Source organism: Microtus oregoni, unplaced genomic scaffold, assembly GCF_018167655.1.
Source record: "Microtus oregoni isolate MIOR12 unplaced genomic scaffold, Mior012 000003F_ref0000135, whole genome shotgun sequence".
NCBI classification, from domain to species: domain Eukaryota; kingdom Metazoa; phylum Chordata; class Mammalia; order Rodentia; family Cricetidae; genus Microtus; species Microtus oregoni.
In genome coordinates, this window is record NW_024543062.1 from 61451886 (window position 1) to 61477976 (window position 26091).

General features: G+C 52.5%; 1 protein-coding gene across 3 annotated transcripts; it reads right to left on the reverse strand.

Annotated features, from left to right (window-relative positions):
- Positions 1–63: 63 nt before the first annotated feature.
- Positions 64–24957, reverse strand: Ikbke (inhibitor of nuclear factor kappa B kinase subunit epsilon). Of its 3 annotated transcripts, XM_041649212.1 has the most exons (23): positions 24751–24957; positions 24156–24242; positions 22292–22402; positions 21575–21715; positions 21096–21225; positions 19578–19759; positions 19296–19456; positions 17859–17969; positions 17504–17683; positions 16182–16378; positions 15451–15515; positions 15283–15374; positions 15086–15172; positions 14704–14775; positions 11443–11518; positions 11206–11321; positions 8828–8904; positions 5757–5796; positions 4844–4945; positions 3284–3380; positions 2531–2631; positions 2298–2369; positions 64–759 (listed from the first exon to the last, which is right to left on the reverse strand). In XM_041649212.1, the coding sequence occupies exons 3-23, from the start codon at positions 22376–22378 to the stop codon at positions 726–728; spliced, it is 2220 nt and encodes a 739-aa protein (XP_041505146.1). In that variant the 5' UTR covers positions 22379–22402; positions 24156–24242; positions 24751–24957; the 3' UTR covers positions 64–725. The 3 variants fall into 3 exon arrangements, with proteins under 3 accessions (XP_041505146.1, XP_041505149.1, XP_041505147.1); XM_041649215.1 differs by lacking the exon at positions 21575–21715; XM_041649213.1 differs by lacking the exon at positions 14704–14775.
- Between the last annotated feature and the right edge of the window lie 1134 nt (positions 24958–26091).

Here is a 26091-nt window from a genome sequence, read left to right on the forward strand (position 1 = left end):
GGTTCCCACCCAGACCTCAGGGTTTCCCACCCCTTCTGGGACGGGTATGATAGCTGCAGGGGAAACAGAGAAGGTGGCGCATTTATTCCGTTTCCAAAGGTGTAGGCCTGCTGTCTCCTTGGGACTCTGGGTTCCCACATCTGTCCAGATGGCGTGGCTACCTGTTGATACCGACCAGCTGTTTCTCAGAACCACAGGGTGCCTCAGGGAGGGAAGGCAAAAGGAAGCTCCTCAAAGTACCAGCAGTTGGCTTCAACAACCCCCCTTCTGAAATGCAGGTTCATCCAGACAAAGCACAAAGGGGCAGTTTGTGAGTTGCCTGTGGCCAGGGATGGGGGCACTCAGGAAATGGCAGGCTGTGTGCAAGGCGAAGTCCTCTGCTCCAGCACCCTGGAGAAGCCCCGAGAGCCCGCTGGTCCCTGGGAAGTGCAAAGTGGTGGGGTCATTCAGCCTTCTCTTCCCAAGGCCCTCCTAAGTTCAGCCCTCCAGGTCCCGGTGAGGAGGAAGAGTCTTGGTGCCAGGATGAATCAACAGTGGCTGCATGCTCTCTGATGGGTACTGTCCAGGATAGCTAGGAGACCCTGTCCCAGCTGTCCGCGAGGACAGGCTGTCAAAGTAATGCTAGTTTGTTGGCCAGTGGCCAAGAGGGAGGTAGGCTGGTGAGGTGAGACCAAAATGTATGAATGACGCTAATGCTTCCAAGTGTCTTGTGCACCCCAGAAAGCTCAGACATCGGGTGCGGATGGAACTCTATGTAACCTGTAAGAAAAGGCACAGGTAAGCTTGGCCCACCTGCTGAAGAAGCGCGCAGGTGGATGATAGCGCAGGGCCATCAATGATCAGGAGCACTTAGCCTCAGTTCTTCCCCGGCAGTGTCCTTGTCCCCAGATACTGCCTTCTGGTTTTTATCTGTGCATGTTAGAATCACCTGGAAAAAGCTTAAAAGGCCGCTAGTCCAGGCCTTGCTCAGGGTCTTGTGGGCAATCCCCAGGTCCCTGCACTATTAGAAGCACCCTTGCTCCAATGGGAAGACACAGAGGCCAGCAAGGGGTTCAGATTTGCTCACTGGGCTCTTTGGCTGCAGGTCTAAATGAGGAAGTGCAAAGTCACCAAAACACAGTTCGGAGATATCTGTAAATAGACAATAAATCACCCCAAGAAAGATTTATGCCGGCACTAAAGATTAGAACTTCCTGCTCAAGAGGATGGAAATTGTGGGGGGAACGGAATTTCCTCCAGCTGGAACAGAACTGTGAGCGGATGCCTCCCCCACCCAGGAACCCTCCAAACCTCTGAGGACTAGCCACAGGCTCTGCTCCCAGTTGCCCTACCTCCTGACCCCCGTTCTAGTAGCGCAATGTAGTGGTCTGAATGAGAATGGCCCCTCGAGACTCATAGGTTTGAATGCTTGGTCCCCAGTGGGTAGAACTATTTGAGGATTAGGAAGTATGGCTTTGTTGGAGGAGGTGTGTCACTGGGGGTGGGCTTTCAGGTTTCAAAAGCCCATGACAAGCCGGGTGTAGCACTCGGACGGCAGAGGCAGGTAGATCTCTGTGAGTTTGAGGCCAGCTGGGCCTACATGGCAAGCAAGTTCCGGGACAGTGAGGACTACATAGAGAGGCCCTGTCTCAAACAAAAACAAACACGATGCTTTCTAAAATGGGACTGCTCCAGAGCAGACCTTCTGCTCAGTAAATGTGCTCCTGAGTTATTCGAGCAGTTGGCAATCCTGCCCTGTATGTCCACACCCACATTTGCTTTTGTGACTTTTACTGGTGTATGGACTCCCAAAGTCTGAGCATTGCTGCTGGTCACCACCCATCCAGGAGGGGGCGCTCTCTAGAGATGTGCCAGTGTCTCCAGGCAGCCTGGGCACCGTGAGAGCAGGTGGGAAAGATGGAGCTCATCGGGCAGGAGACATAGACTTTGGGCAAAAATGCCAGTCTGTCTGTGCTGTGGTTTCAGCGTGAGATACATGGCAGCATCCACTCCAGGGCCCTTGGAAGGCTCCTTAGGCATGTAAAGAAGACCATGTAAATATTGCCCACATTCAGTGTAGAACTTGCCCCAGATACAAATCCACTTGGCTCCAAGCCTCACTCTGATGTACTGACGTACTTCAAAGCCTATACCTCCTCAAGATGGCACTCCACTTGCAAATGAGGCCTTACACTCATGTGGTTGTTCAGAGAATTAGCAAGTGCCTTGGATCCTGCATGGGGTACACAGGGGCTCTTCCCCCCAGTGCCCTGGCAGCAGGGAAGATACAGCCTTCCCCAGAAGTGGGAGATGCTCACCGTTCAATGAGACGGTTGTTGTCCTGGAGATCAAAGGCCAACAGCTTCATATCATTACAAAGCTCCTGCATGCTATCCAAGGAAGAAGAAAGGGGTGGCTGAGGCTTGGTCACTTGGGGCCAGAGCCCGCTCGCAGAGGCCATGAAGCAGCCTCTTGGTCTGGTCTGGGGCATGAGATGAAGCAGCGTGGTGTTAATCTCAGCACCTCTTTCTCCCAGCTCCCCAGCACTTACTGGAAGACCAGGTCCTTTGGATCAGGGCTGGGATGAGGAGCCGTGGGGTGTGGTGAGATCTCAGCTCCTGATGCTCTGTCCAGAAGGAGCCGATCAAAGATCTGAAGGGAAGCCATGCATTCGTCAGGGAGGTCCTGTCAGCCCACGTATGACTGGGCAGGGATGTGTCGGGGAAGGGTAACACATCTGCCCCCACACGGTCTCCCGAGAGCCCTTGGAATTCTCCAGTCTTTTCAACATGTCGCTCCTTCCCATCCTGGGAGTGTTCCCACTGGTGGAACTGCTTTCCCTCATCTGTACTGGACCGAATGATTCAGTCTGCCAAGTTCCCCTTTGGCTCTAACCTCAGGACACAATCTGAGCCACGGTTTGGGATAGAGGCCAATCCTGGCCGATCTCTGAGGTTGCCCACATCACATGCTGGGAGCCACGTGTGACTGTCTCCTAGAAGGGCCTGTTCTGTATTCTCTGTGGCCAGCCAGCCAGCTGCCTTGGCAGAAAGTGACTCACCAAGGAGAACTTGCACAACCCCTCAGGACCTCCAGAAGCCGTCTTAGCAGCCAGAGCCCTTGCTCGCAGTGATGGTCAGTCTGAAATCACTAGGAATGTTCCCATCTCAGGGCGCATTGAGGTCAGAGACCCCCAACCCTCATGGGCATCCCTGAGTTGGTCAAGGCTGCTCTGTCCCCTGGCAGGAAGTGATGCAAATGTCCCTCCCCTCAGCAGCCCCTAGTACTCCCAAAGCACACACACCTTGCTCAGGTTCTCTTGGGCTTCCCGGGCTTCTGTGTTACAGGCAGCCACAGAGCGGCCAAGGAGGTGAAGGTGGTTCTGGGTCTTCTGCACCTGCCTTAAGAGAAGTAGAGGGGGTTAGAGCAAGAGCCAGCTCTCCACTGCTGGGACTCTCCGGGCTGGTGTCAGCTCAGCAGGGGGTCCTAAGCCTCGTGCTCCCTCTATGGGAATGTCACTCATCTCTCACCCGCCATGCTGCACACAGTTGCTCTTGGGAACTGAGAGAATCCCAGGAGAGTAGGGGCAGAGATCAGTAACAACACCCATGTAGTGTGTTGATGAAGCTGGTTCTCTCAAGTGGGTTTGGCAAGCAGAGAGCCAGGTAAGAATGAGACACAGGCTAGCAGGCTTACATGAGGAATGGTCATGCTCCATTTCCATAACAAAGGAAGGGCCAAAACTTGGGACTCCTGGTCTCTAGTCAGAGGGCATGGAGGGACATTTCTCCACGGCACAGAGGAAACCAAGTCCCAAGTCCATTAAATCAAAAGTTGGCTCTCAGTTCTGAATACACATCAGGATCATCAGGAATAGACTTTAAACTAATATCTAAGGCCCGCCTGGGCCCATCACATCAGTGTGGAGGGGGCTGCCAGGCGTTGTATTCTAATGTGAGGGTAGGAGGAACTCGGCCCCATGACAAGGCCACTAGCCACACAGCACACAGAAAACTGTCCTGTCTTCTCAGGGGCCCCAGGAAAGTGCAGCAGGGGACCATGGGGGCTTGAGAAAGGGGTTCCAGCTACAGAATAGTGTGAGGGAGGGTATGTTAGTGGGTGAAGCCTGACCTCACTTCCTTGACCGTTTGAAGTCTACCTGTTTCTCCTCCTCCCTAGAGAGGACGACAAGTAAAACCCAGATTTTAGGGGTATCTTTCCCACGTTCTAGTCCCCAGTCTGTGCTGTGTGATATTAGGAAGATACCGGTTCTTGGATCCTCGGTCCCCTCATCTGGAAGGACATGGTAACATTTGCTGTGTAAACACTGTAGAGCCATAGACACATTTGTAGAAATCACCCAGAAGACTGCCTGGCCCACTCCTCTTTTCGCTTCTCACCTGATGTGGGATTCCCCTCTGTGTGCTGCAAATACCATTGGTGGATAAAGAAACTGCCTTGGCCTGTTGATAGGTAGGCAGGGAAAACTAAACTGAATGCTGGGAGAACGGAGGCAGAGTCAGAGAGAAGCCATGTATACCCGCCAGAGACAGATGCCGGAACTTTGTTGGTAAGTCACTGCCACGTGGTGATACACAGATTAATGGAGATGGGTTAAATTAAGATGTAAGAGTTAGCCAATAAGAAGCTAGAGCTAATGGGTCAAGCAGTGATTTAATTAATATAGTTTCTGAGTGATTATTTCTGGGCTGAGCTGCTAAGCAGCCCCAGGAACCAACAAGCGGGCTCCTTCAACACCCACCAACTTTGTTCTTACTCAGGTCCCGCAGAGCCCAGGGTCCTCTCAAGTCCAGAAGGGCCAACCCACACTCCATGAGCTCAGAGGAAAGGCCGGGTTGTTTACCTTATCCGCTTGGCGTGTGTGACCAGCGACATCTGATACTTCTGTACACATTCCTCCTGGAACACCTGCAGCAGCCTCTTGGCTAAGTGGCTAAAATTCACCCTGGAAGGACAGAGACCCCATGAGCTAAAGTGGGCAGCTGGAGCCACCTACACTCAGAGGTAGCCTTTCCACCACTGCCCATCCCAAATGCCAGCCCCTCAGCCCACAGCAGGGGCACCTCTCGGGAAGAAAGGATAGCAATACACTCAGACTGTAAAGCCCAGAGGCCAGTAAAGCTACATGCTCCAATAAGGAGGCAAGGGAGGCTGATATGATGGCGAATGAATGCATACACTCTCAACTTGATTCCTGGGAGAAGGAAAGATGTCCAGCCATAGAAAGCTTATGACTGAGTGTGCATGTGTGTGTGTATGTGTGTGTGCATGCGTGAGTGTGTGTGTGTGCACGCGCACATGCTAGCATATGTATGTGTGCAATGTGCATAGGAGTTAGAGGCGGTGTAACTCTGCGGGGAAATTTCCCAAACAGTCCTCAGAGCAGGGAGGCCTGGTGGACGGTGTGGGTGTCCAGGAAACGGTACTGATGAGAAGCCAGGCAGGCCCAGGCCAAGGTCAAGAGCAGGGAGGGGGAAGAGGTCAGCCAGTGAGAATAGTTCCAGAGAAAATCCCACAAACTTGTTCATGACGGGAAGAAAGCCCTTACATCAAGTCTGACTGTGAGAAGCCCCTGGCTCAGCTGCTCAGTGTCCCACCCCTGACCCCATATAACCTGACTTGGATCGTTATCCCCTTTGCCCCACCATGGCCAAGGGTCAAAGCGCTTCAGTATAACCCACCTGGGAAGAAGACTCACCCTACCCCATGACCTCCGCCCTCCTGCCCACCGGCCTGCCAGGGAGCAGGCCACTCACTTATCCAGCTTGTGGATCTGCTCCTCGTTGTAGCCGAGTCCTGAAGGAAACAAACAAGGATGATGTCACCACTCAGCTCGTCAGCAAAGCAAGTTAAAAAGATGAGGACAGCCTAGGGTGGGGGCTATTTTATGGGATCTCAGGCCTAGAGGAGCCAGGAGGGGATGAGGAAACGGAACATCAAGTAACTATGACAACACTATTATGGTGACCAAATGTCTATGATTTAGGGACAAAGGAGCTGAGGAAAAATGCTTGGTGTGTGTGTATGCACACGGGGAGTTGGGAAATGCTGCAGGTGGATGCTGGGTAAAACGGTCCTCACGGGATGCAGCCATGGCCCTGCAGCCATTACCCTCTCCGGCTGGACTCCGTCCCTGGAGTTACTCACAGGTGGGCCACCACCTTCTAATTCTCTGGTTCTGCCCAGCAACTCTTTTCAGAAGGAACGACTTTGGGTAGAAGCGTCCTTGCCTAGACCCAGGCTACCACCCAAAGACAGGAAAACTCATGCATTGAGGCAAGACTGCCCCCTGCTGGGCTTTGATGGGGTGGGCAGTGGTAACCCCAAGATGCTCGTTTGCCCTTCTATGTTCCCATCCCATCACCCCAGTAGGGGGATCTCCTTCCTGGGTCTGCACACCCAAAGGCCAGGAGACTTGAGCGCATCCCAGCCTTTCCTCCTTCTTGCGGGCAGCCTTGTACAGTGGTCTTGGCTTTGGAGGCTAGTTGTGTGTCCACTGTGTGCAGATCACAGGGGAGTGCCCTGAAGAGTCCAGAACGGCAGCATGCAGCACTCCAGGTGCCGGCAGCTGTTCCTGGTCTTAATAAAGTACTCTGGAAGAGCAATGGGCATGGAAACTCCCGAGGCTCTACAGTGGGGTGTTAAAGGAAGCTGGACCTAGAACAATCCAGCCAGTTAGCCTTCTGTGCCTCAGTTTCCCAAACTATAAAACAAGGAAAGCTGAGATGCACAGAGGATTGTTGCTTGTTTGTTTGCTTGTTTTTGAGACAGGGTCTCTCTACACACCCCTGGCTGGCCCCGAACTCACGATGTACACCAGGCTGGTCTGGAACTCACAGAGATCTACTCATCCTTCCGAGTGCTGAGGTCAAAGGTATGCACCACCACACTAAGCAATGCGTAGTGTTTTCATGAACACCAAATAACTCAGATACGGATGGAGCCCTTAAGCTGGTGCCTAGCATCAAGGCAGCGCTTTAAAGCTTTGGTGGCAGGGTGATGGAGTTCCAGACATGGAGACAGACCAACCTTCTTGGCTCTCCTGAAACCACAGCAGTGGCCAGCTGGGCACAAGACCTTGACTGAGCCCGCAGGGATAGGCAGGCTTGCCCTCCCCACCCCCTCTGAGGCAAGACTCCAAAGGAAGGTGAAGGCCCCAAAGGAGAAAGGCCATGTTCCATAGATCCCCAAGTCCTCACTGGTGACCATTGGACACAGGTGGCTACGGAGGACCTGACATGTGGCCATGGTGACTGAAGACCTGGATTTTTTTGTTTTTGTTTTTGTTTTTCGAGACAGGGTTTCTCTGTAGCTTTGGAACCAGTTCTGGAACTCACTTTGTAAACCAGGCTGGCCTTGAACTCACAGAGATCCACTCCTCTCTGCCTCCCGAATGCTGGGCTTAAAGGCGAGCACCAACACCTCCTGGCTCTGGATTTTTAATTGAATGCGCTCAATTAATGTAAGATTTAAAACTGAAGCAGGATGAAATGCTTTTTTTCCCTGCTAAATATGGCTTTATAATTTTGTTAAGACTCATCAGGTTTACTGACCCCTTATCTTCTAGACAGAGATAGAAAACAGAAAGTGCACACAGGGTTTTGAAGACGTGGCAGGGAAAGGAGAACAGAACATCTCTCTAGTGCTTTGTTTCATACTGAGTGTATGCTCAAATGACTAGGATGTATTGAATTGAATAAAATATATTAAATTAACTTTACCTGTTTTCTTCTTTTTAATTTGCTTGTGAGAAAACTTTATTGGCACATATGGCTAGACGGTATGTTTCCCTAACAGTGATTTATGAATTACCCAGGGGCTCCAAAAGCATCAGGCAACGAGGTAGACACGGAAATGTTTAGAGCATGGGGTGGGGACAGAGAGTGAGTTCTGGCATCTTAGCTCTCTAGCTAACTGGGGCATTTTATTCCCAGCCTCCCCAACTCCATCTCCATCCCTCCCCAGGTTCAAGCCTCACCCTGTCCACTCCACCCTCACCCAACTTAGACAAGCAGGTTTCCATTCCTACGCATGTGAAGCGTTGCCCCTGCCCAGAAGGTCTCTGTGGGCATTTATAAAGCTAGTGTAAAGAAATCTCCCGTTCAGGACCTCTAATGCAAATTTTTCAGATGCCCCATTCTCAGACAAGCTGATCTTTTGGTCCAAGGACACAGGGGCGGGGCTAGGAGATGGTTCAGTGAGCAAAGTGCTACCTCACAGTGTGGAAACAGGAGTTCAAGTTCTCAGCACCCACGGAAGTGCTGGGCAGGTGTGGTGGCCACCTGTGACTGCAGTGCTAATCAGGGAGAAACAGGCGACCCCCAGAGCAAGCTAGTTAGTCAAACTGGTGAGCTCTGGCTTCAAGTACGAGACTCTGCCTCAAAAATAAGGTGTAGAGCAATTGAAGAAGCCTAGCATCAATCTCTGGCCTCCACGGTAGGTAAGCACACATATATTCCTGCACACACAAGACACATGCGTGCTTAAGATGAACACACACACACACACACACACACACACACACACACCCCAAAACTAAATCAAGCGAAAGACACAGTAGATAGGAAAACACTTCTTAAAGTGCCCCGCCAAGGTAAGGTGTTTCTTTCCAGGCCCCCTTCCACATTACCCAAGCTCCTGCTCACTGTACCCTGCATGCACGATACCAAAGCCCCTCTCATGATGGGGATATAATGTCTCCTGCCTGAGACAGCTATCCCCTGGCTCCCCGCAGTGTGACACACTCAGCGAGCCTCCAACCGTGCTGGGTGGGTGGGAGGGAGAAAGGAGGGAGGGCTCCTGGTAGTTGGCTCTCCCCAAAGCTCACCTGGCCTCATCCTAGATTTCTTGAACTGTTTGTAGATAAAGCGCATCTTGTCCAAACAACACTGAATCTTCTGGATGCTGTGGGCAGAAAGCAGGAAGACTCGAATATCATAGGGGTAGGAACAGGAGGGAGCTGTCTCTCTGCCACAGAGCAGGGTGGCGTGTGATCTGGGAGTGGAGAAACCAGGCCTGTCTCTAAGCTTATTTAGATAATTTAGATCAAGCCCTCCTTCTCCATTCTAGACCTCCTTCTCTATTCTAGACCTCTTTCCCTCCCTCCCTCCCTCTCTCCCTCTCTCTCTCCCTCCCTTCCTCCCTCCCTCCCTCCCCTCAAGCAGGTGAAACAGAGTCTGGACTGGGTACAAGGGTCTATATTCTTAAATACCTGGTCCATAGAAGGAACTTAATGGGTCAACAATTCTCCCTAAAACAGTAATGAACCCACGGTTCCGCTGGAGGGAGGGAGATGGGGTAGGAGGAGGCCTCTCAAGGACTTTGTCAGTCTGGGGTTTGATTCTTCCCCTTGCTTTTCACACTGGATATAACCGTTTCCTTTAGGGACTGGGGTGTCCTTCCTCACCCTCAGCCCTAATTGGTGCTACTTCCTTCCAGAGGTTCCTAGGTGACCACCACCTCAGGTGAGCTCATTGCCAGGGCTCAGGCAGCCTGAGGGATGAGATTGGCTGGGATGTGTCTAGAGCCATGGTTTCTCATTTGTGAACTCAGAACTGCCTTGTGGTCCTAGAAAGGCACCTCAGTGCACACGGAGGGTTTGTGGAACACACTAGCAGCATGTGGGCTGGGCACCTAATCCAATGAGCTCATAACATCTACCGTGAGAGCTGGGCACGGCGGCCTGCAGCGTTAATCTCAAGTACTCATGAAGCAGAGGCAGGTGGATCTCTGTGAGGCTCCATCGTGAGTTCCAGGCCACAGTTACACAGTGAGATCTTGTCTCAGAAAATAATAAATAAATAAAAATAAAAATTCACCATAGATGATACAGAGTCCACAGGCTTTATTCATTTTACCCTAGGTTCCGTGAGGGGACGGCTAAGAAACCCCTGCCATTGTCAAAGCTGTTTGTATTCAGAACTGAGGACATGGAACACTAGGTCTGTGGAGATCTCAGCTGCCGTGGTCACAGTGGAGCAAGGGGGCTATGGCTCTGCACTCAGCAGATGCGGGCACACATTTTTAGGTTTGTGGAAAACAGTAATAGGATTCTTTAAATGCTGTAAATCAGGAGCAGGAGAGATAGACCCGTGGTTTAGAGCACTTGTGACTCTTGCAGAGGACCTGTGTTCAACTCCCAGCACCCAAACAGCGGTTCAAACCATCTATAGCTCCAATTCTGGTGATCTGATGCCCTCTTCTGGCCTCGAGTGGCACTGCATGTATGTGATGCTCAGGAAAAAAAATGCATGCAAAATACCCATACACACAAAATAATAAAATAAAATAAATTTGTCTGTTTGTTGAGAAAGGGTTTCTCTGTAGTCCTGGCTGTCCTGGGATTCACTCTGTAGATCAGGCTGGCCTCCAACTCACAGAGATCTGCCTGTCTTTGCCTCCCAAGTGCTGGGATTAAAGGCACTGCCTGGTTTTCCCCTCCCCGTTGTTAAACCTGTAACATTTATTTATTTATTTATTTGTTTGTTTGTTTGTTCATTCATCCATCTCTATTTGTCATCTATCTATCTACCTATCATCTATCTACCTATCATCTATCTATCATCTTATATCTATCTATCTATCTATATATCATCTATCTATCATCTATCTATCTATCTATCTATCTATCTATCTATCTATCTATCTATCTTTTATCTATTTACTATGTGGTACTGGGAGTTGAACCTGGAGCCTAGCACATGCTAGTCAAGTACTCTACCACTATGCTACAGCCCAGGCAAAATAAAATAAGATTTTAAGCAATGCTGTAGACTCTGTCTGCCGTAAGCGTTGGGGGTGGGTGGATCCTACCCATTTACTGATGGTGACTTAGGAAAGAAACCTCACAGAGTGAGCCTCCCATCTGTGACAGGCATCTGCAGCACTGGTGTTTGGTGAGCTTGGACATGCTCTAAGTGAGAGTGAATGCACTGGAGAGGAGAGGGAGCTGGGAGCTCCTGTACCTGCTGTGACCCCCTTCTTGTTATCCAAGGTCTCCCCCCCCCCCCCCCGTCAGGGCAGAACCCAGGTTCTCACTCCTGAGGCTACTCTCCCAGAGGGCCTGGCTCTTCTTTGGACTCCCCTCCTACATCTCAGTACCTCGCCCAAGAAGAGAGCAATCAGGCTGACTCCAAGAAAGCTCCCGAGCCTTTAGGTCCACGTGCAGCCCCAGCCCCTCACACAGATGAAGGAAGCCCCACAGACCTCCTGCTGTCATCGTGGATCTGATTCCGGTTCTTCAAAATCTCTTTTCCCAGGCTGCTCAGGCTCACTTGGGTTTCTGTGACGTTGTGGGAACATCTCGAGAGGACCTCTGAGAACTGTGGGGCCAAAAGAGAGACTTCTATGGGGTCCTGAACTCAGGACTATGCTGGTCCATCTGCAGGGGTCCCCCTGTCCACCCCTTATGCCTATAAAGCTCTGCCCCTGGGGCTCACTCACAGTCTGCAGCCTGGACCACAGCTCTGTGGCCTCCTTTAGTTCCTGGAACTCTGACATCCCAACTCCCCTGCTGAGCCTGGAAGGGAAGGAGAAGGCTATGGTGGGGAGGAAGGAGAAGGCTATGGTGGGGAGAAGGAGAGGCTATGATGGGGAGGAAGGAGAGGCTATGATGGGGAGGAAGGAGAAGGCTATGATGGGGAGGAAGGAGAAGGCTATGAGGAGCTCAGGAGGCAGATGAAGAGGCAGAGAGCTCTGAACCCATACACTGGCATGGTTTCTTTGTGACAGTATTGTTGGCTTTTGGCGGGAGTTTGAGACAGAAGAACCAACATGACATGGGCCCTTCACACAGAGGTTGTAATATTATTGAGCAAAGAATAAAAGTTGAAGTAGACTGAAATACCTGAATTCATGAAAACACACAAGCCTACAATGCAAGATAACTATTAGTAAAACTCCTTATTAGAAAGTTCTATAATTGAATAAAGTTCTTTCCAGTAGAAACAGTAGTTCTTGACAACCAAAAGCACATCATTGGGAGGGTACAGGCTCATAGTAGTCCAGGACTTGGACCATGAACCTCCCATCACCCCAGTGAGATGATTGACACTGAATTCGACCAAGAATGATTAAAATAAAAGGTGGACACAGTATTTGCAAGATGACACAGTAACACTGCCTTGGCTCTCTTTCAGGAAAAGTACACTACACAGTAAGGGTCAGTACACTACACAGTAAGGGATGAGTACACTACACAGTAAGGGTCAGTACACTCCACAGTAAGGGTCAGTACACTCCACAGTAAGGGTCAGTACACTACACAGTAAGGGATGAGTACACTACACAGTAAGGGTCAGTACACTACACAGTAAGGGTCAGTACACTCCACAGTAAGGGTCAGTACACTCCACAGTAAGGGTCAGTACACTCCACAGTAAGGGTCAGTACACTACACAGTAAGGGTCAGTACACTCCACAGTAAGGGTCAGTACACTACACAGTAAGGGATGAGTACACTCCACAGTAAGGGTCAGTACACTCCACAGTAAGGGTCAGTACACTACACAGTAAGGGTCAGTACACTACACAGTAAGGGTCAGTACACTACACAGTAAGGGTCAGTACACTACACAGTAAGGGTCAGTACACTACACAGTAAGGGATCACCTGGCACACACGGTGCACCCACAGTTAGTACCCCACATGGTCTATGGTGTTCTAACACAAGATGTTTAACCTGACTCCAACTGTCCATGGAACCCCTAACTTACCAAAGGTGCTGGGTGGAAGAGAAGCCAAAGGGCAACAAGAGAGTGTTCTGGGAGTCTGAGGGTTGGGGAGCCAGAGGGAAAGAACTTAATAACGTCAAGGATCAAAACTACCAGACACAAAGTGTGGTTCTGGACTGGTGTCCAGTCTGGACAGAACAAGCTGTAAAAGGAAACTGTAGGACAATGATGACAGAAAAGTCCCAGCCATGATGGGTACCAGCAGATGGGAATGCACTGATGAAGGGGGCCTCCAGCGGATGGATCGCGCATTCTCCCCCAGACAGATGCAGGCTGGTGACCCACATACTCCCAGGGATGGATGCAGGCTGGTGAGAGGTCTGGGTCGGGGAGGGGCTTCTGCACTTCCTGGCTTTCTCCTACCTGTATATATTCTTTTTTAAAAATATTTTTCTCTTTTCTATTTTAATTTTTTTCCAGACAATATATTCTGATCATATTTTCCCCCCTCCACCTCTTATATCCCTACCCATTCAACTTTATATTCTTTCTCTCACTTAAAAGAAAACAGAAACAAAAATCAAAAACAAAGAACCAATAAGACAAATATTAGAACAGAGTGAAACATAAGTCATCGTCCACCGTCAAACAACAACCTCAGGATTGCTGATGTCCTGATATCCAGATATCCCTCCAGCCAGAGACCTTCAGGACAAAGGACAGGAAGGCTGTCTTGCCAAGGAAGCACAGCTGGGGTGGAGGCTGCTACCAGCCCTTAGAGGAATCTGCGGGTCTGAGGGTGTCCCTGTACTGGGAGGCTTTACATATTGGCAGAGGCCCAGGAAGGGAAAGGCACTGATGACCTGAGACCCCTGCAAGCCAGGAAAGAGATCCCATCTGGACCCTAGCTCTATGTGGGCCCCCCTGCTCCCCATCCCCCCCCAAACACCTGATGCTCCTGACCTCAGAGCCTTGGAGCCAGAGTGGAAAACCCAGCTAGTCAACACTGGCCTCCTACAACCTGTCAGTGCCAGGTAAGGGGCAGACAGACACCCCATACCTTCCTCCACACTTCTCCCTCCAGACTGAGAACCCACAAACGATCACCGTGGTCGAGTTTTTTGTTTGTTTGTTTTGTTTTGTTTTTGGTACTAAATGGACCCTCCAGGATTCCAAGCCTTCCCCACCCACCTCTCTCCCTGACTTCTCTCCAGGATATCTGCCTCACGGCATCCTTTCTATCCCCCACCAACTTGGACTTTGTGGGCTCCAAACCTTGGCACCCTGGCTCCCTATCCCCAGAGGGCCCTTCCCCAGGCTCATGTGCCAAGGAAGAACTGAGTGCACCAGGGCCACAGAGGCCCCTCTGTGGGGCAGATGCCACATCCTACCCCTAAGTCCCATCTCTGTGCCCGCAGAGGACTAGCCAGACGTCCATCAGGAATGTTCCTGGTGGCTCCCACCCTCTGTCACCATCCAAAGGGACTCAGCCACAACGGACTCCGGTCCTGTCATCTGGAAACACCCTTCTTCCCTTTATCCTCCTCCCCATCACCTCATAGGCAGACTCTGCCAGGCCTGGGCTCAAACCGAGATCCAGCCCACCCTGGGAAACTCCCTGCACTTCCGAGGGAAAAGCTCCGGTTATGGGGCAATTGGGGCATGGGGGCGTGTGTGTGTGTGTGTGTGTGTGTGTGTGTGTGTGTGTGTGTGCGCGCGCGCGCGCACGTGAGCGTGCTTCAGGAATGTTGTCCTGCCTTGGCGGGAAAGCTTCCCCTGGCGGTAGGACTTCCATCTCTCAGCACCTCCGTCCTCTGCCTTTCAGGATTCAGGCTGTGTTCCCTTCACAGCAGTACTCTGGCCAGCCCACCTTCCCTCGCTCTTCCTCCCCACCCTTTACCAGTTTAGCTTCCCCCTCCCCAGGCTCTTTCTTTGCACCTCGGAGGGCAAGGGCGAGTGGAAGACCCAGAGGACATAGGAGCAAAGGCTGAGAGTCTGGATTCCCAACCCTGGTCGTGTGCAGGGACAGTACCTGGAAACCGCCCTTCCTCTGGATTCTCTCTGGGGCTCGGTGCAGAATGAGTGTGCCAAATCGTTCCAAGTCCTGAGGGATTAAGGCACTACCTGGTGTAGGGAGCTGCTTTTCCTGGGGCTTAAGAGGGTACGAGCCTTTTGGGGGTTGGAAGCTGCTCTTTCCGAGGTAAGGGACTGCCCAGAGAGGCAGTGCCCACATGAATTTCTCCCTGCAGGAGGCAGGACTAAGCTGGAGATGGGTACCATTTGGGAAGATAGGGCATGAGGATGGAATGAGGGTGCTAATGTTGCAGGGGGTGGGAACTCAAGGCGATACATTGCAGGAGAGAGGAGCCGGAAGGAGACCTGAGGGCCCCAGCTGGCCGCGGCAGAACACCCACCTTTCAATGCCCAGGCTGCTGCTGAGGAAGAGAAGGGCTGTTCGTGTGACCTCCAGTGTCTGCCGGCACGTGTTCTGAAGCACCTCCCTGTGTGAGGGCAGCCCTAGTCAGAGTCACCTTGACTAGGGCACTGTGCATGTAGGCATGGCCTTAGGGAGGGACAGAAGAGGTCTGGATGGGTCTACCAAAGTACTCACAGGACCCAGTGGGACCCTCGAAGCATCCACGCCTGTCCATCCAGCAGGACCCGCGCCAGCCACAGGGCCTGGTAACCAGCACCCAGCACCCCCTGAAACATACAGATGGGCAGGGCAGGCCTTCCCCTGTGCCAGACCCCCTTCTGTCTCCTGGGGGCCGCCCCTCACCTTCGCTGTGTTGTAATCTGCCTGTAGGTCGACCTTGGGGACGAACTTTGGGATGTCCAGAGCAGCTGCAGACAAAAATCCTGTCTGAGAGGCTTTTTTTTACGAACTGGGTCAACTCTGAGGCCATCTTTCCTTGTTCCCAGCTCACAGTCACCCCTCACTGCTGATCTCCCGCCTAAACCTTCCCAACTCTTCCGGAGGCTTTCCTCTGGCAAACTTCAACCCTGCGGATCTTCGCAGACTCGGTTCTTTATCGCCACCTTGTGGTTATATTTGGGAACTACACCCTAAAGCTTCAATCCCTGCCTCTCCTGCCAATAGACCCTAGTCTCTTGCAAGGTTAAAGCCTCCTCACTCAAATCCAAATGAGAAACAATGTTTCTAGAAATTAAGAAAAGAATAAAGCTCCGGGCCTTGGCCCACCTGTCTTTCTTTCCAACAGCTAAAGCTACCCAAAGCATCCCCACCATTCATAGAGACTGGAGGGCATAAGGGTTTCAAATACCCCATCTCTGTCGGAGGATCTGGAGAAGCCAGGAAAGTCTAGTCACCAGCTCAAGTCACACGGCAACTCAGAGGTGAGCATAGAATTAAACCCCAAATTGGCTTCTACTGTGTCGGACAGAGAAACATTTACAAGGAAAACAAGTCATGCCCTGGGCTGTAAACCCAAATGTTCTGCAAGAGAGTGTCTCAAGCATAAAAGATTCAGCCCGAATGGCCCTACTCACGGTCCCTGAAGGCCAGCCCCTTGGGTTCATCGTTGGCCAAGCTGAAGAGAATCAGGGGGCTGCTGGCAGCTGTGGGGGCGATGTGCTGGGCTGAGATGCTTGGATCAAGGACACAAGGGTGACCCTCAAAGAGGTACTCCTGGTGTTTGGGAGGCACGTTGGTCTGCTCATAAACAGCCTCCAAAAAGATGGCAATCCTAGACACATGAGAGGAGGGAGGTGTGGGCACCAGGGGGAGGGCTCAGCATTTGGGGGGGAGGGAAGTGTGGGCACCAGGGGGAGGGCTCAGCATTTGAGGGGAAGGGAGGTGTGGGCACCAGGGGGAGGGCTCAGCTTTTGGGGGGAGGGAGGTGTGGGCACCAGGGGAGGGCTCAGCATTTGGGGGGAAGGGAGGTGTGGGCACCAGGGGGAGGGCTCAGCATTTGGGGGGAAGGGAGGTGTGGGCACCAGGGGGAGGGCTCAGCATTTGGGGGGGAGGGAGGTGTGGGCACCAGGGGAGGGCTCAGGATTTGGGGGGAAGGGAGGTGTGGGCACCAGGGGGAGGGCTCAGCATTTGGGGGGAAGGGAGGTGTGGGCACCAGGGGGAGGGCTCAGCTTTTGGGGGGGAGGGAGGTGTGGGCACCAGGGGAGGGCTCAGGATTTGGGGGGAAGGGAGGTGTGGGCACCAGGGGGAGGGCTCAGCTTTTGGGGGGAGGGAGCTGTCGGTACCAGGGAGGACTCAGCTTTTTGGGGTCAGGGGCCAGAGGGGGGTAGTTTTTCATCAAAGATGGAGCAGCAAAGGACAGAGTTCATGCAAAATGAGAAGACCCAAGAGTTCCAACGCCTAGCCTCTTTGTGTTCAATCCATCTGTACCCTCATTAAAATTGTCCTGATCCCATCCAGTGATCTGTGTGTTGGGGACCATGCCTACAATCCTAGTTATTGGAAGGCTGAGGCAGGAGGATGGAGTTTGAGGTCAGCTGGGCTACACATCAAGATACTATCCCCAACAGCTAAGACCAAGAACTTAGTGAGTGCAGCAGTTCTATGGGAAACAGCGCACCCCACCTCCGAGACTCATAGCCCAGGCTAGCACCATAAAGACCAGGAACTTAGTGAGTGTGGCGGTTCTATGAGAAATAAACAGAGCGCCCTGCCTCCGAGACTCATAGCCTAGGCTAGCACCATCAAGACTGTGGAATCTGAAACACAAACCAAGAAGTCACTAGACTTGAACTTGGTGGAAATAGTACTTTTTCCAAATGTGTTTTGAGGGACGTACCCTTTCACCTACACCACAGCTTAGATGCAGGGTGGGGGGGTTTCTGCTGTTCCCACTCACGTGTTGTGGGCATGAATGTAAACATGATGCAAGACCGCCTGGGGCAGGGAGAAGACGTGGATGATGATTCGCTGCAGGATGTCACTGGTCTCCGCAAAGAACTGGTCAAAGCCCCAGCATTTGGCCTGCTCTGCCTCCAGGATGTTGGCCAGGATAGGCACCAGCTGACTCTGCAGCCCCCTACACACACACAAGACATGAAGATTGCCAGGGCTGGGGCACGAGCATCCAAATGGAACTTCCTAGGCTATAGAAAAGAAGTTGAGAGCCCAGGGCTCTGCTGACACATCCCAGAAGACCTGACTCAGCAGAAAGAGGTGATCCCTCTCTTAGAGAGCCCGCCCCTCTCACTTACATGGACAGTCTGCAGGTGATGGGAAGGCTATAGCTCCACTCTAGGGGCCCATTCTCTTGCCTCTGAGTCCCTGAAATGGCCCCGACTGGCTTCTCTGTTGTGATTCTGTACCTATAGTGGGACAGAATGAGGCCACTAGACCCCCCTCCTCCACCTCCCATTCATCCTACTTTCTCTCTTACCCGCAAATTTAAGAAACAATAAACTCCAACCAGAGAGCGGTCCATGTCACCCAGCCACTGTGAGGTAGCTGGAAAATGACACTGGGGTGCCCTGGGTCTAACTGTGAGATCACCTCTGCCCAGCCAAGCTCCTGGCTTTAGGCAGAGCCCTTCTCTCTGTCACTATGGCTGTTCCAAGTCCAGCCACCTCCACATCTGTGCCGTGCTGAGTTCCGTGCCAAACATTCTCGCCTCACTTTTCTAACTGCTCCCCCAATCTAGTTTTCCCTGATAGCCCACTCCATTCCAACATTCCCCCTGGTCCCCAAACCTAATATGAGTTCCACGCAGCTTGCCCCAGGACCAAGGGTGCACGCACCAACCTTCCTGATGACACCCTGCTAAGAGAAACACTCTGAGATGACTTCCGTTTATTACAGGATGGAGGAGGGAAGAGACGCTAACAATTGGTCAGTTCTGAGGGAACCATCAGAACAATTTCACATCCCTGAACTCAGACCACTGCACTTCTGACTTCCAAAGCCACCGTGCTCTGCCTCTCTGTACCTCGGCAGGCCACTAACTGCCACCAGCGCTGTCACAAGCACTCCTTCTGGACCACCCTGCAACCCCAAAGCCCTCTCTTCTCAACTGCCCACTACCTACCGCTAATGTAGATTTAGGTTTTTCTTCCCCAATATTTATTTATAATGAGTTCTTGGCACTAGGTCCAGCAGGTGTTTTCCCACCTGCCCTCCAGCTAGAACCTTGGGAACTTGTCCCAAGACTTGGTCCTTTTCTCCTATACAGCATCAGTAACAGCTCAGCAGATCCTCGTATTGCAGGGCTCTCATTTCTGTGCTTTGCTCTTTGGTTCTGGGCAGTACGTCCTGGCAACCCCTGTTAACTCCTCTTATCAGTCAGTGAGAGACATTAGGAAGACCTTGTGCCTGGGTACCAGCTCCATCTTCACCCCTACAGCCAAGGCAACCTTGTAAGCCTCCTTGAGCCTTAGTGGAGACGTGGTGGGATAGGAACGGGGAGGCAGGGCTAGAGGGAACACTGAACTACCACAAAGGGGTATGAGTGCTCTCTACCAAGCCAGGGGTGTAAGACTGTGCCTCTGGTTTGACCAGCAGTGGCTCTGAAAGACCCCAGGTAGGGACCTGGGTAGGAGACACAGCAGGACCCAGTAGGGGAAGGGCCAGGTGTCTGCCAGAAAGAAGTCCCGGGGTGGGGCTGTCCCCTTCATTCCCTGCCCCATTGCCCACCGTACATGATCTCCTTGTTGCGCCGGGGCCCACCAAAGGGGAGGAAGGGCAGACTACCGGTGGCTGCATGGTACAGGGTCACCCCAATACTCCAGAGATCCACAGTCACCCCGAACGCCTTTTGCTGGGGTTTACGAAGCACGGCCCGCTCATACATGTCAGGGTGCTATGGGAGAAAGGTAGACGGTAGCCATGGAGGGGCAGTGTGTGGGTCCTAGGGGACGCTTAGGAAGGCACAAAGAAAGGGGCTGTCAGCTGGGGCAGAGGGTCTCCAACATGTCACTTACCAGGTATTCCTCCGTACCGTAGACAGAAACAAAGCTCTCCTCATCGTCCAGCTTCCGAGCAGCCCCGAAGTCGGACAGCTTGTAGATGCTCTGCCCCTCCTCCCCCACCAGGCGCATGATGTTCCCAGGTTTGATGTCACGGTGGACGATGCCATTCTCCCGCAAGTGGTTCATGCCAGCCACTGGGGACAGAAAGAGCACGGTTCCTAGCTTGGCTCAGCTAGGGACCAGTCGGTCTAATGTCTGAGGTTTGTCCTGAGGAAGAGTCTGTCCTTGGACAAATAAACAGTAGGCTGCACAGGGGACTCAGTACAGGGAAAACTGGAGAACAGAGAAGCCCAGAGGGCTAAGAAGGGGCTTTCCAAGCTGGGGAGAGGGACCACTGGTTAAGAGCACGGGCTGTTCTTTCAGATAACCCTGGTTCAATTCCCAGCACCCACAGGTCAGCTCACAACTAGAACTCCAGTTCCAGGAGATCCAGTGCCTTCTTCTGGCCTCTGCAGGCACCAGTCATGCATGCGGTACACAGACATGTACAGGCACAACACCCACACACATAAAGTAAAAATAATATAATAAATTTTAAGGGGGGGGGTGGAGAGAAGGTTCAGTTAAGAGCACTTGCCACTCTTTGTGAGGACCCAAGTTCAGTTCCCAGCACCCACATGGTGGTTCACAACCATCTGTAACTTCAGGTCCAGGGTGTCTGACACCCTCTTCTGACTGCTGAGGGTACCAGGTCACACACAGTGCGCATGCATTCGTGTAGGCAAAACACTCACACACATTGTCATCTATTTTCTAATAAATAAAAGGAAGGGATCCCAAGGGCATCATAATATTGACTTATTTAGATTTTGGGGGGGGGCGGGGTACATCGTCTCCATCTTATTATTGACTTGTGGTAAAATAAAACTAACAACAGTTATCATTTAAAATTTTGGTTTTGGATATGTTTCACTATGTAGCCCAGGCTGCCCTGGAATTCCTCATCAGCCTGCCTCAGCCTCCCCAGGGTGGCCCTTCAATTTAACCAGTTTTAAGCACATGGCTTTAAGCACATTAACCTTTTCCTCCTCCACCCCATCAAACAGCACTCCCTACTCCACACTCCCAGCCCCGCACAGCATTCTGCCTCTGCCTCCAGCAACCCTACTCCCCCAGGAGCTGCACCCTAGTTGAAGTGTGGTTTTTGCATCTATGGCTAGATCCCTCAGCACAGTTTCCTCCACATTGCCTGTGTGTGAGAAGTCCCTCCGCTGTACGGCTACCCCACTGCCTGCAGGCACCCAATCCTTTTTGGCTGTCTTACCTGCTGCCTGCTGTAAATGATGCTACCTTCAACACCAGAAAACAATCGTTTTAGAACGTTCTTTCTACGGCTTTGAGCTGAATCAATCATGTGGGTCCTCGTGGCCCACCCCTCTGCCTCAGGCCCCCTGGGACACCTGTTTCAGAAGAGCACACTCATCCTGGACCTTGCCGGTGCAGAGGACCTGGGGATGGGGCAGGGCTCACCCACACAGCGCAGGACCACCAGGAACTCCTCCTCGGGAAGCCCAAATGTGTTCTCAGGGTCTTCCAGGACACTCAGTAGGCTCCCGCTGGGGCAGTACTCCATCACGATCACCTTCTGCTGGCTGCCTCCCTGGGCATAGGGCAGAAGGAGGCTTGAAGAGGGGGGTACTTCTGACTTCTGCCTGTCAGGAGGTTCCTTACCTAGAGCCCACAGCACTCATTCCCTGGCGCAGCCTCTTGCCTGGCCTTCCATCCCAGACACAGGAACCCAAGAAACCTTCTGTAATCGGGCACTGAGTCCCCCTTTCCTTTCCTAATGATTTCCCTATGTGGCCCCACACCACGGGTTCCTTACCCCGCCCATCCCCCCGCCCGCCCCCACTGGGGCTCTGGACTGCTGCTGAGCCTTGACTTGCCTATCCCTGGCCTGCAAAAGCCACGATCAAGTGCATCCTTCTCTAACCAAGCAGAGGACCCACCGTTTCCTCCACAGCGAAGAGCTTGACAACATTCTGGTGGTCGAGCTTCCGCAGCACCTCAAACTCCCTCACTTGCACCTCGGGGGGCCGCCGGTAGCTGGCTGAGTTGAAGACCTTTACAGCAACCACCTCCCCAGATTTCTGGCATGTGGGCATAGGGTTGGGAATCAACAAGGGGACCATACTGGTCCTACCCATCAGGGAGCTGCCTCCTTTCCCTCTCTTTGGGGGGGCTGGATGGGCTTACATCGCAGCCCCTTCCCCTACTCAGGGGGCTGGAGTGGCACTTGTAGGTGACACACCTGGTACCCCACAAGGGATGACTTGTGCTATTGCTCATTTTGCCATAGATAAGAACTGCCTGGGCAGTCTACCCGGCCTGCAGCTCCTGAACACGGGGTGTATTCTGACACAGCTCCGCAGCCACTGTAGGACAAACCCAGACAGGCCCAACCTCCAAGTCCTGCCATTCCTAGATCCCACTTGCTGTCACCTCCTCTTTTGCCTTGCCCTCTAGTCCCAACATGTCTCTGACAGAGGCAGCATTCCGAGGGATTCTTCCAGCATCTCACACCTCAGCTCAAACCTATGAGTCCTTTCTCATCAGGGTAGACAGAACAGAGGCATGGGACTGTTTCCCAGCTACACAGAATCCGAATGCCCAATAGAGGGCTAGTTTTAGGGCAAGTAAGGGTCTGGGGCTAGAGTTGCTATTACCTTGTTTCGGGCCTTGTACACACTGGCAGTGGCCCCCTGCCCTAGCAGGTCATCCGTGTGCCATAGGTAATTAGCTGTACTCTGCATCTCCCAGGTTTGGCTACCTTCCACCTGGGAAAACAAAACAAACAACCACTGGGGGTCCCAAGGTCCCAGTCTGACCTGAAATAGATACTGGCAGCCAGCCATCAGCTCCCAAGATCATCCCACAAAGGGCTCTATGTGGCCATGGCACAGGCAAGGGAGCCGGGGGAAATGGTGGTACAGGAAGATTAAGTAACTTCCCCCCAAAGAAACAAACAGCAGCAGGAGGGCCTCAAGCTTGCATCTGTTTTCTCCATGGGCACTTCTCTCTGTCCTGTGCCCCAGGTCCCTTCCAATACCTTTCAGAGGTAGGCCAATCTAGGGGAACTTTCTCTATCACCTCTTTCGGGCACTGGGAACTCAGAGTTTCGGCATCCAGGCCTGGGACTGTCCCAGGAAGCAGACACAGTGCGGGAAGAAGGGCCCTGGGTCAGCCAGGGTCAGGCAGAGTCAGTCACAAATCTCCAGGATTGCAACATGAGTCTGGAGCACCCCCCTTCACCCTCCCTTCTCTGCTTGCCTGGCCCCAAACTTCCTACTGTTGGGAGCTAACAGCTGCTCACCAGGCAGTCAGGGCTGGCCCAGTGCTTTTCCAGAAGGGACAGAGCTGCAGGGAAGACAGCTAGGGAGAAAGGATGGGAGGAACAAAAGGGAGGGGTAGGTGACGGAGGAGAGTGGGGAGGATCTAAGACCATCACACACAAGGGCAAAGAGCTCTGGGGAAGATCTGAGACTGTCCACACTCTGCTCCCCATCTTTGCTCTCATCCTGTTCTCCTCAAAGCTGGTTCCTCTAAAGCAACCAGTTCTAGAAGGTGTAGCCTCAGAAGTCGCACTCACGGCCTATCTGCAAGACAGGGTCAGAGTCAGCCTTTGGGGATGCCTGGGGGCAGGAGGAGCCACCACCCCTTCAATGTTTTGAAATAAAGTTGCTTTAGGCAGGGCCTCTTCCTGCTCCAGCAGCTCACTGAGTCTCAAACCAAAGATGGTTCGATTTTGAGCCTATTCTTTTTTTTTTTTTTTTAAAGACAGAGTAGCCAGCCCAGTACCTTCGGTGGTATTGAGGATGGTCTTGAACTTCTGCATCTCCCTCCCAAATGCTCGGATTCTAGTTGTGCACCACCATTCCCTGTTAAGTAGGTGCTGGGGATCAAACCCACGGCTTTGCGTGCTAGGCAAGCATTCTACAGACTGAGCGAGCTAGGTCCCCGCTGGTCCTCTCATTTAAAGATGCTAAACCTGGAGAATGTCAACTTTTGAGCCAGAAGCCACTTGAAGAGAGCAATAGTCATGCCCTAGTTTCAGGCAGCACACTCACATTTGCATTATGCAAAAGTAAGGCTGCTGGTGAGCCCTTCCAAGGCAACGTGAAGGAGTAGCCATGGTTCTCCACATGGCTGAAGAGTCAGACCAATGTGAAGCTCAGACGAGGTATACGGGAATGGAGGTCAAGGTCCTAGGCTTGGGAAGTAGGGGCACCAGATTGTATCGCTTTCATAACTCTACCTTGGTCCTCAGCCAAGCTCTGGCGTTAGGGCAAAGCACAACTGAGGTCAGGGAGACGGGCAGTGAGATGCACAAAACAGAATCCCCCAGGGCTGCACGGTCCTGGGTTCTGTGCCTGGAAGCTCTGACTAGGGCACATCTGGATCACCGTGCACTTTCATCTCCCACCAACCCCTTCTCCACATGGAATGTGTAGCAGCCTCCGGTGAACCAACACCAGCCGTCTCATGGACCCCCATCCTCCTTGGGGGTTCTTCTGTGGCAGCTGTACTTACCTGCACTCCGAGTAGCCCAGAATCAGGCAGGCTCTCCCTGGCAAGTGTGTATTATGCTTTCTGTCTGGGGCAAGTTCAGGAGCTGAGCTACACCGGAAAGAGAAGGGTGGGTGGATGAGAGGCCCCCTCGGTGCTGTTTGATTCTCAGCCCCATCAAAGGCCACCGGTCTCAGCTTTTTAACCCTTTCCCGTTGTCACCTTCCCTACAAGACTGGGGGTTTTGCAGCCTCTTTCCACATGCTCTGGGAACCTCTCCTAGCTATTCTGGGCCTCAGGGAAAAGATCCCAAGCAGAGGTCAGTAGGGGTACCCAGAGCTGAACCCCAGCTTTGCATCAGCATGTTGGGAAGCAGAGGCCAAGATTGGAAACTTCTTGACCAGTCTCCTCAGGGCCATACTCCTCCCTGCCCCTGCCAGGCCTCCAAACAATCCTTTCTGAGAATCGTTATCTTTTTCAACAGAAGGAGTACAGTACACCACCAGGTTCCCAGCAGCCTCGAGAAAGACGGGAGGGGGGCATTCAGTTGAGTGTTTCCTTGAGGCTGCCCCACCTGCCTCCCCCAGACCACCCTCCTCCACAACCCCTACACACTCACCCCATCTCCCAGCTCAGCTGCAGGGGAATGTAGACTTGTGGGACTGGGTGGCATCCCCAGGGATTTCAGGCCTTGAAGTCAATCCTGGTAGCCATGAGCCCCCAAGATCCACACACAGGCAAAGCTAGTGGTGATGGCCCTGGACCTTAGGTTCTTTCCTGCCTCTCTGACAGCAGTGGGTACCCAGAAGAGCAGAGTCCAGGCTCTAAGTTCTATCCTACTTCCTGATTCACTTCTCTCTCTCTCCCCACCTCTTTCCCTCCCTTCCTCTCTCTCTCTTAAAGAGACAGGCAGCTCAGCTGCTGCCACACACACCTCCACCCCACAGCAGGAAAGGGAAAGAGGATGCTGTAAGTTGTCAAGTGGAAGCCATAGGACCCTTGTCTGAGCCACAAAAACGTCAGCAACTGAGGCTGGGGCTTCTGTGACAGGCCACTGAGTGCTGTGCTGGTATCTTTGGCAGGGGAATTCAGGGCTCTGCTTAAAATCAACTAAAGAGGTGAAATAAGTTAACCAAGTTGAAAATTGCCTAGAAAGGCCCAAGATCTGTGCTTGGCCTCTCCCAGAAGCTGGACAGGGTTTGTCTTCCTTACAGCCTACAAGAACAAGCACACACCCAGGTCATAGCCTCTGCTTCAACTGACCTCACACACAGCCACACAGCCAACCCCACCCCCACCCCCGTTGCAGGGGAGCTTTCTGACCACAGCCAGAAGGTTGGCTTTAGGATGTGTGGATGGCAGAGGATGTAGTATCTGGTAAACTCTGGAAGAATGGGAAGTGATTTTCAGACCACGTTGGATAGAATCAAGTCTTACATACCTTTAGTAATTTGCCTGTGATTTGCCACCTTCTCGGCCATAACCCCATGCCCTATATATCCTGGGAAGCTGGAAGGGGTCTGTGCTGCTCTGGTCAGCTCTGAGTGGGCAGTTGGGTGAGTGGTTAAAACCAGGAAATTCCATGTTTCTCTAGAATGTTGGTGGGACTTTCCCCTGGCCACACCTGGTGATTTCCTGCCAGCCCCACCCCATCAGAGGGAGGAGAGGCAAGAATAGGCCCCAAGCTTGTTGCCTTGGCTGATAGATTCACCTGATAGTAGCTTGACAGCTAGAGGCCCTGAAGTGGCTTCTCACAGCAGGGTCAGGAGGGGCATCCCTGAGGGCTCCCCTCTCCGGCTTGCGTGTCACAGGTCTCCACCTGGCAAGAGCACAGGGGACCTGTACTTGCTGATCACCCAGGGCTTGGAGAGGACAAAAGCACTTGCTTTCTTTAGCAAATCACTTAGCTGCTGCTGCAGGAGTCTCCTACCCTCTAGCAAGGTGACTCCTTTCAATGTGG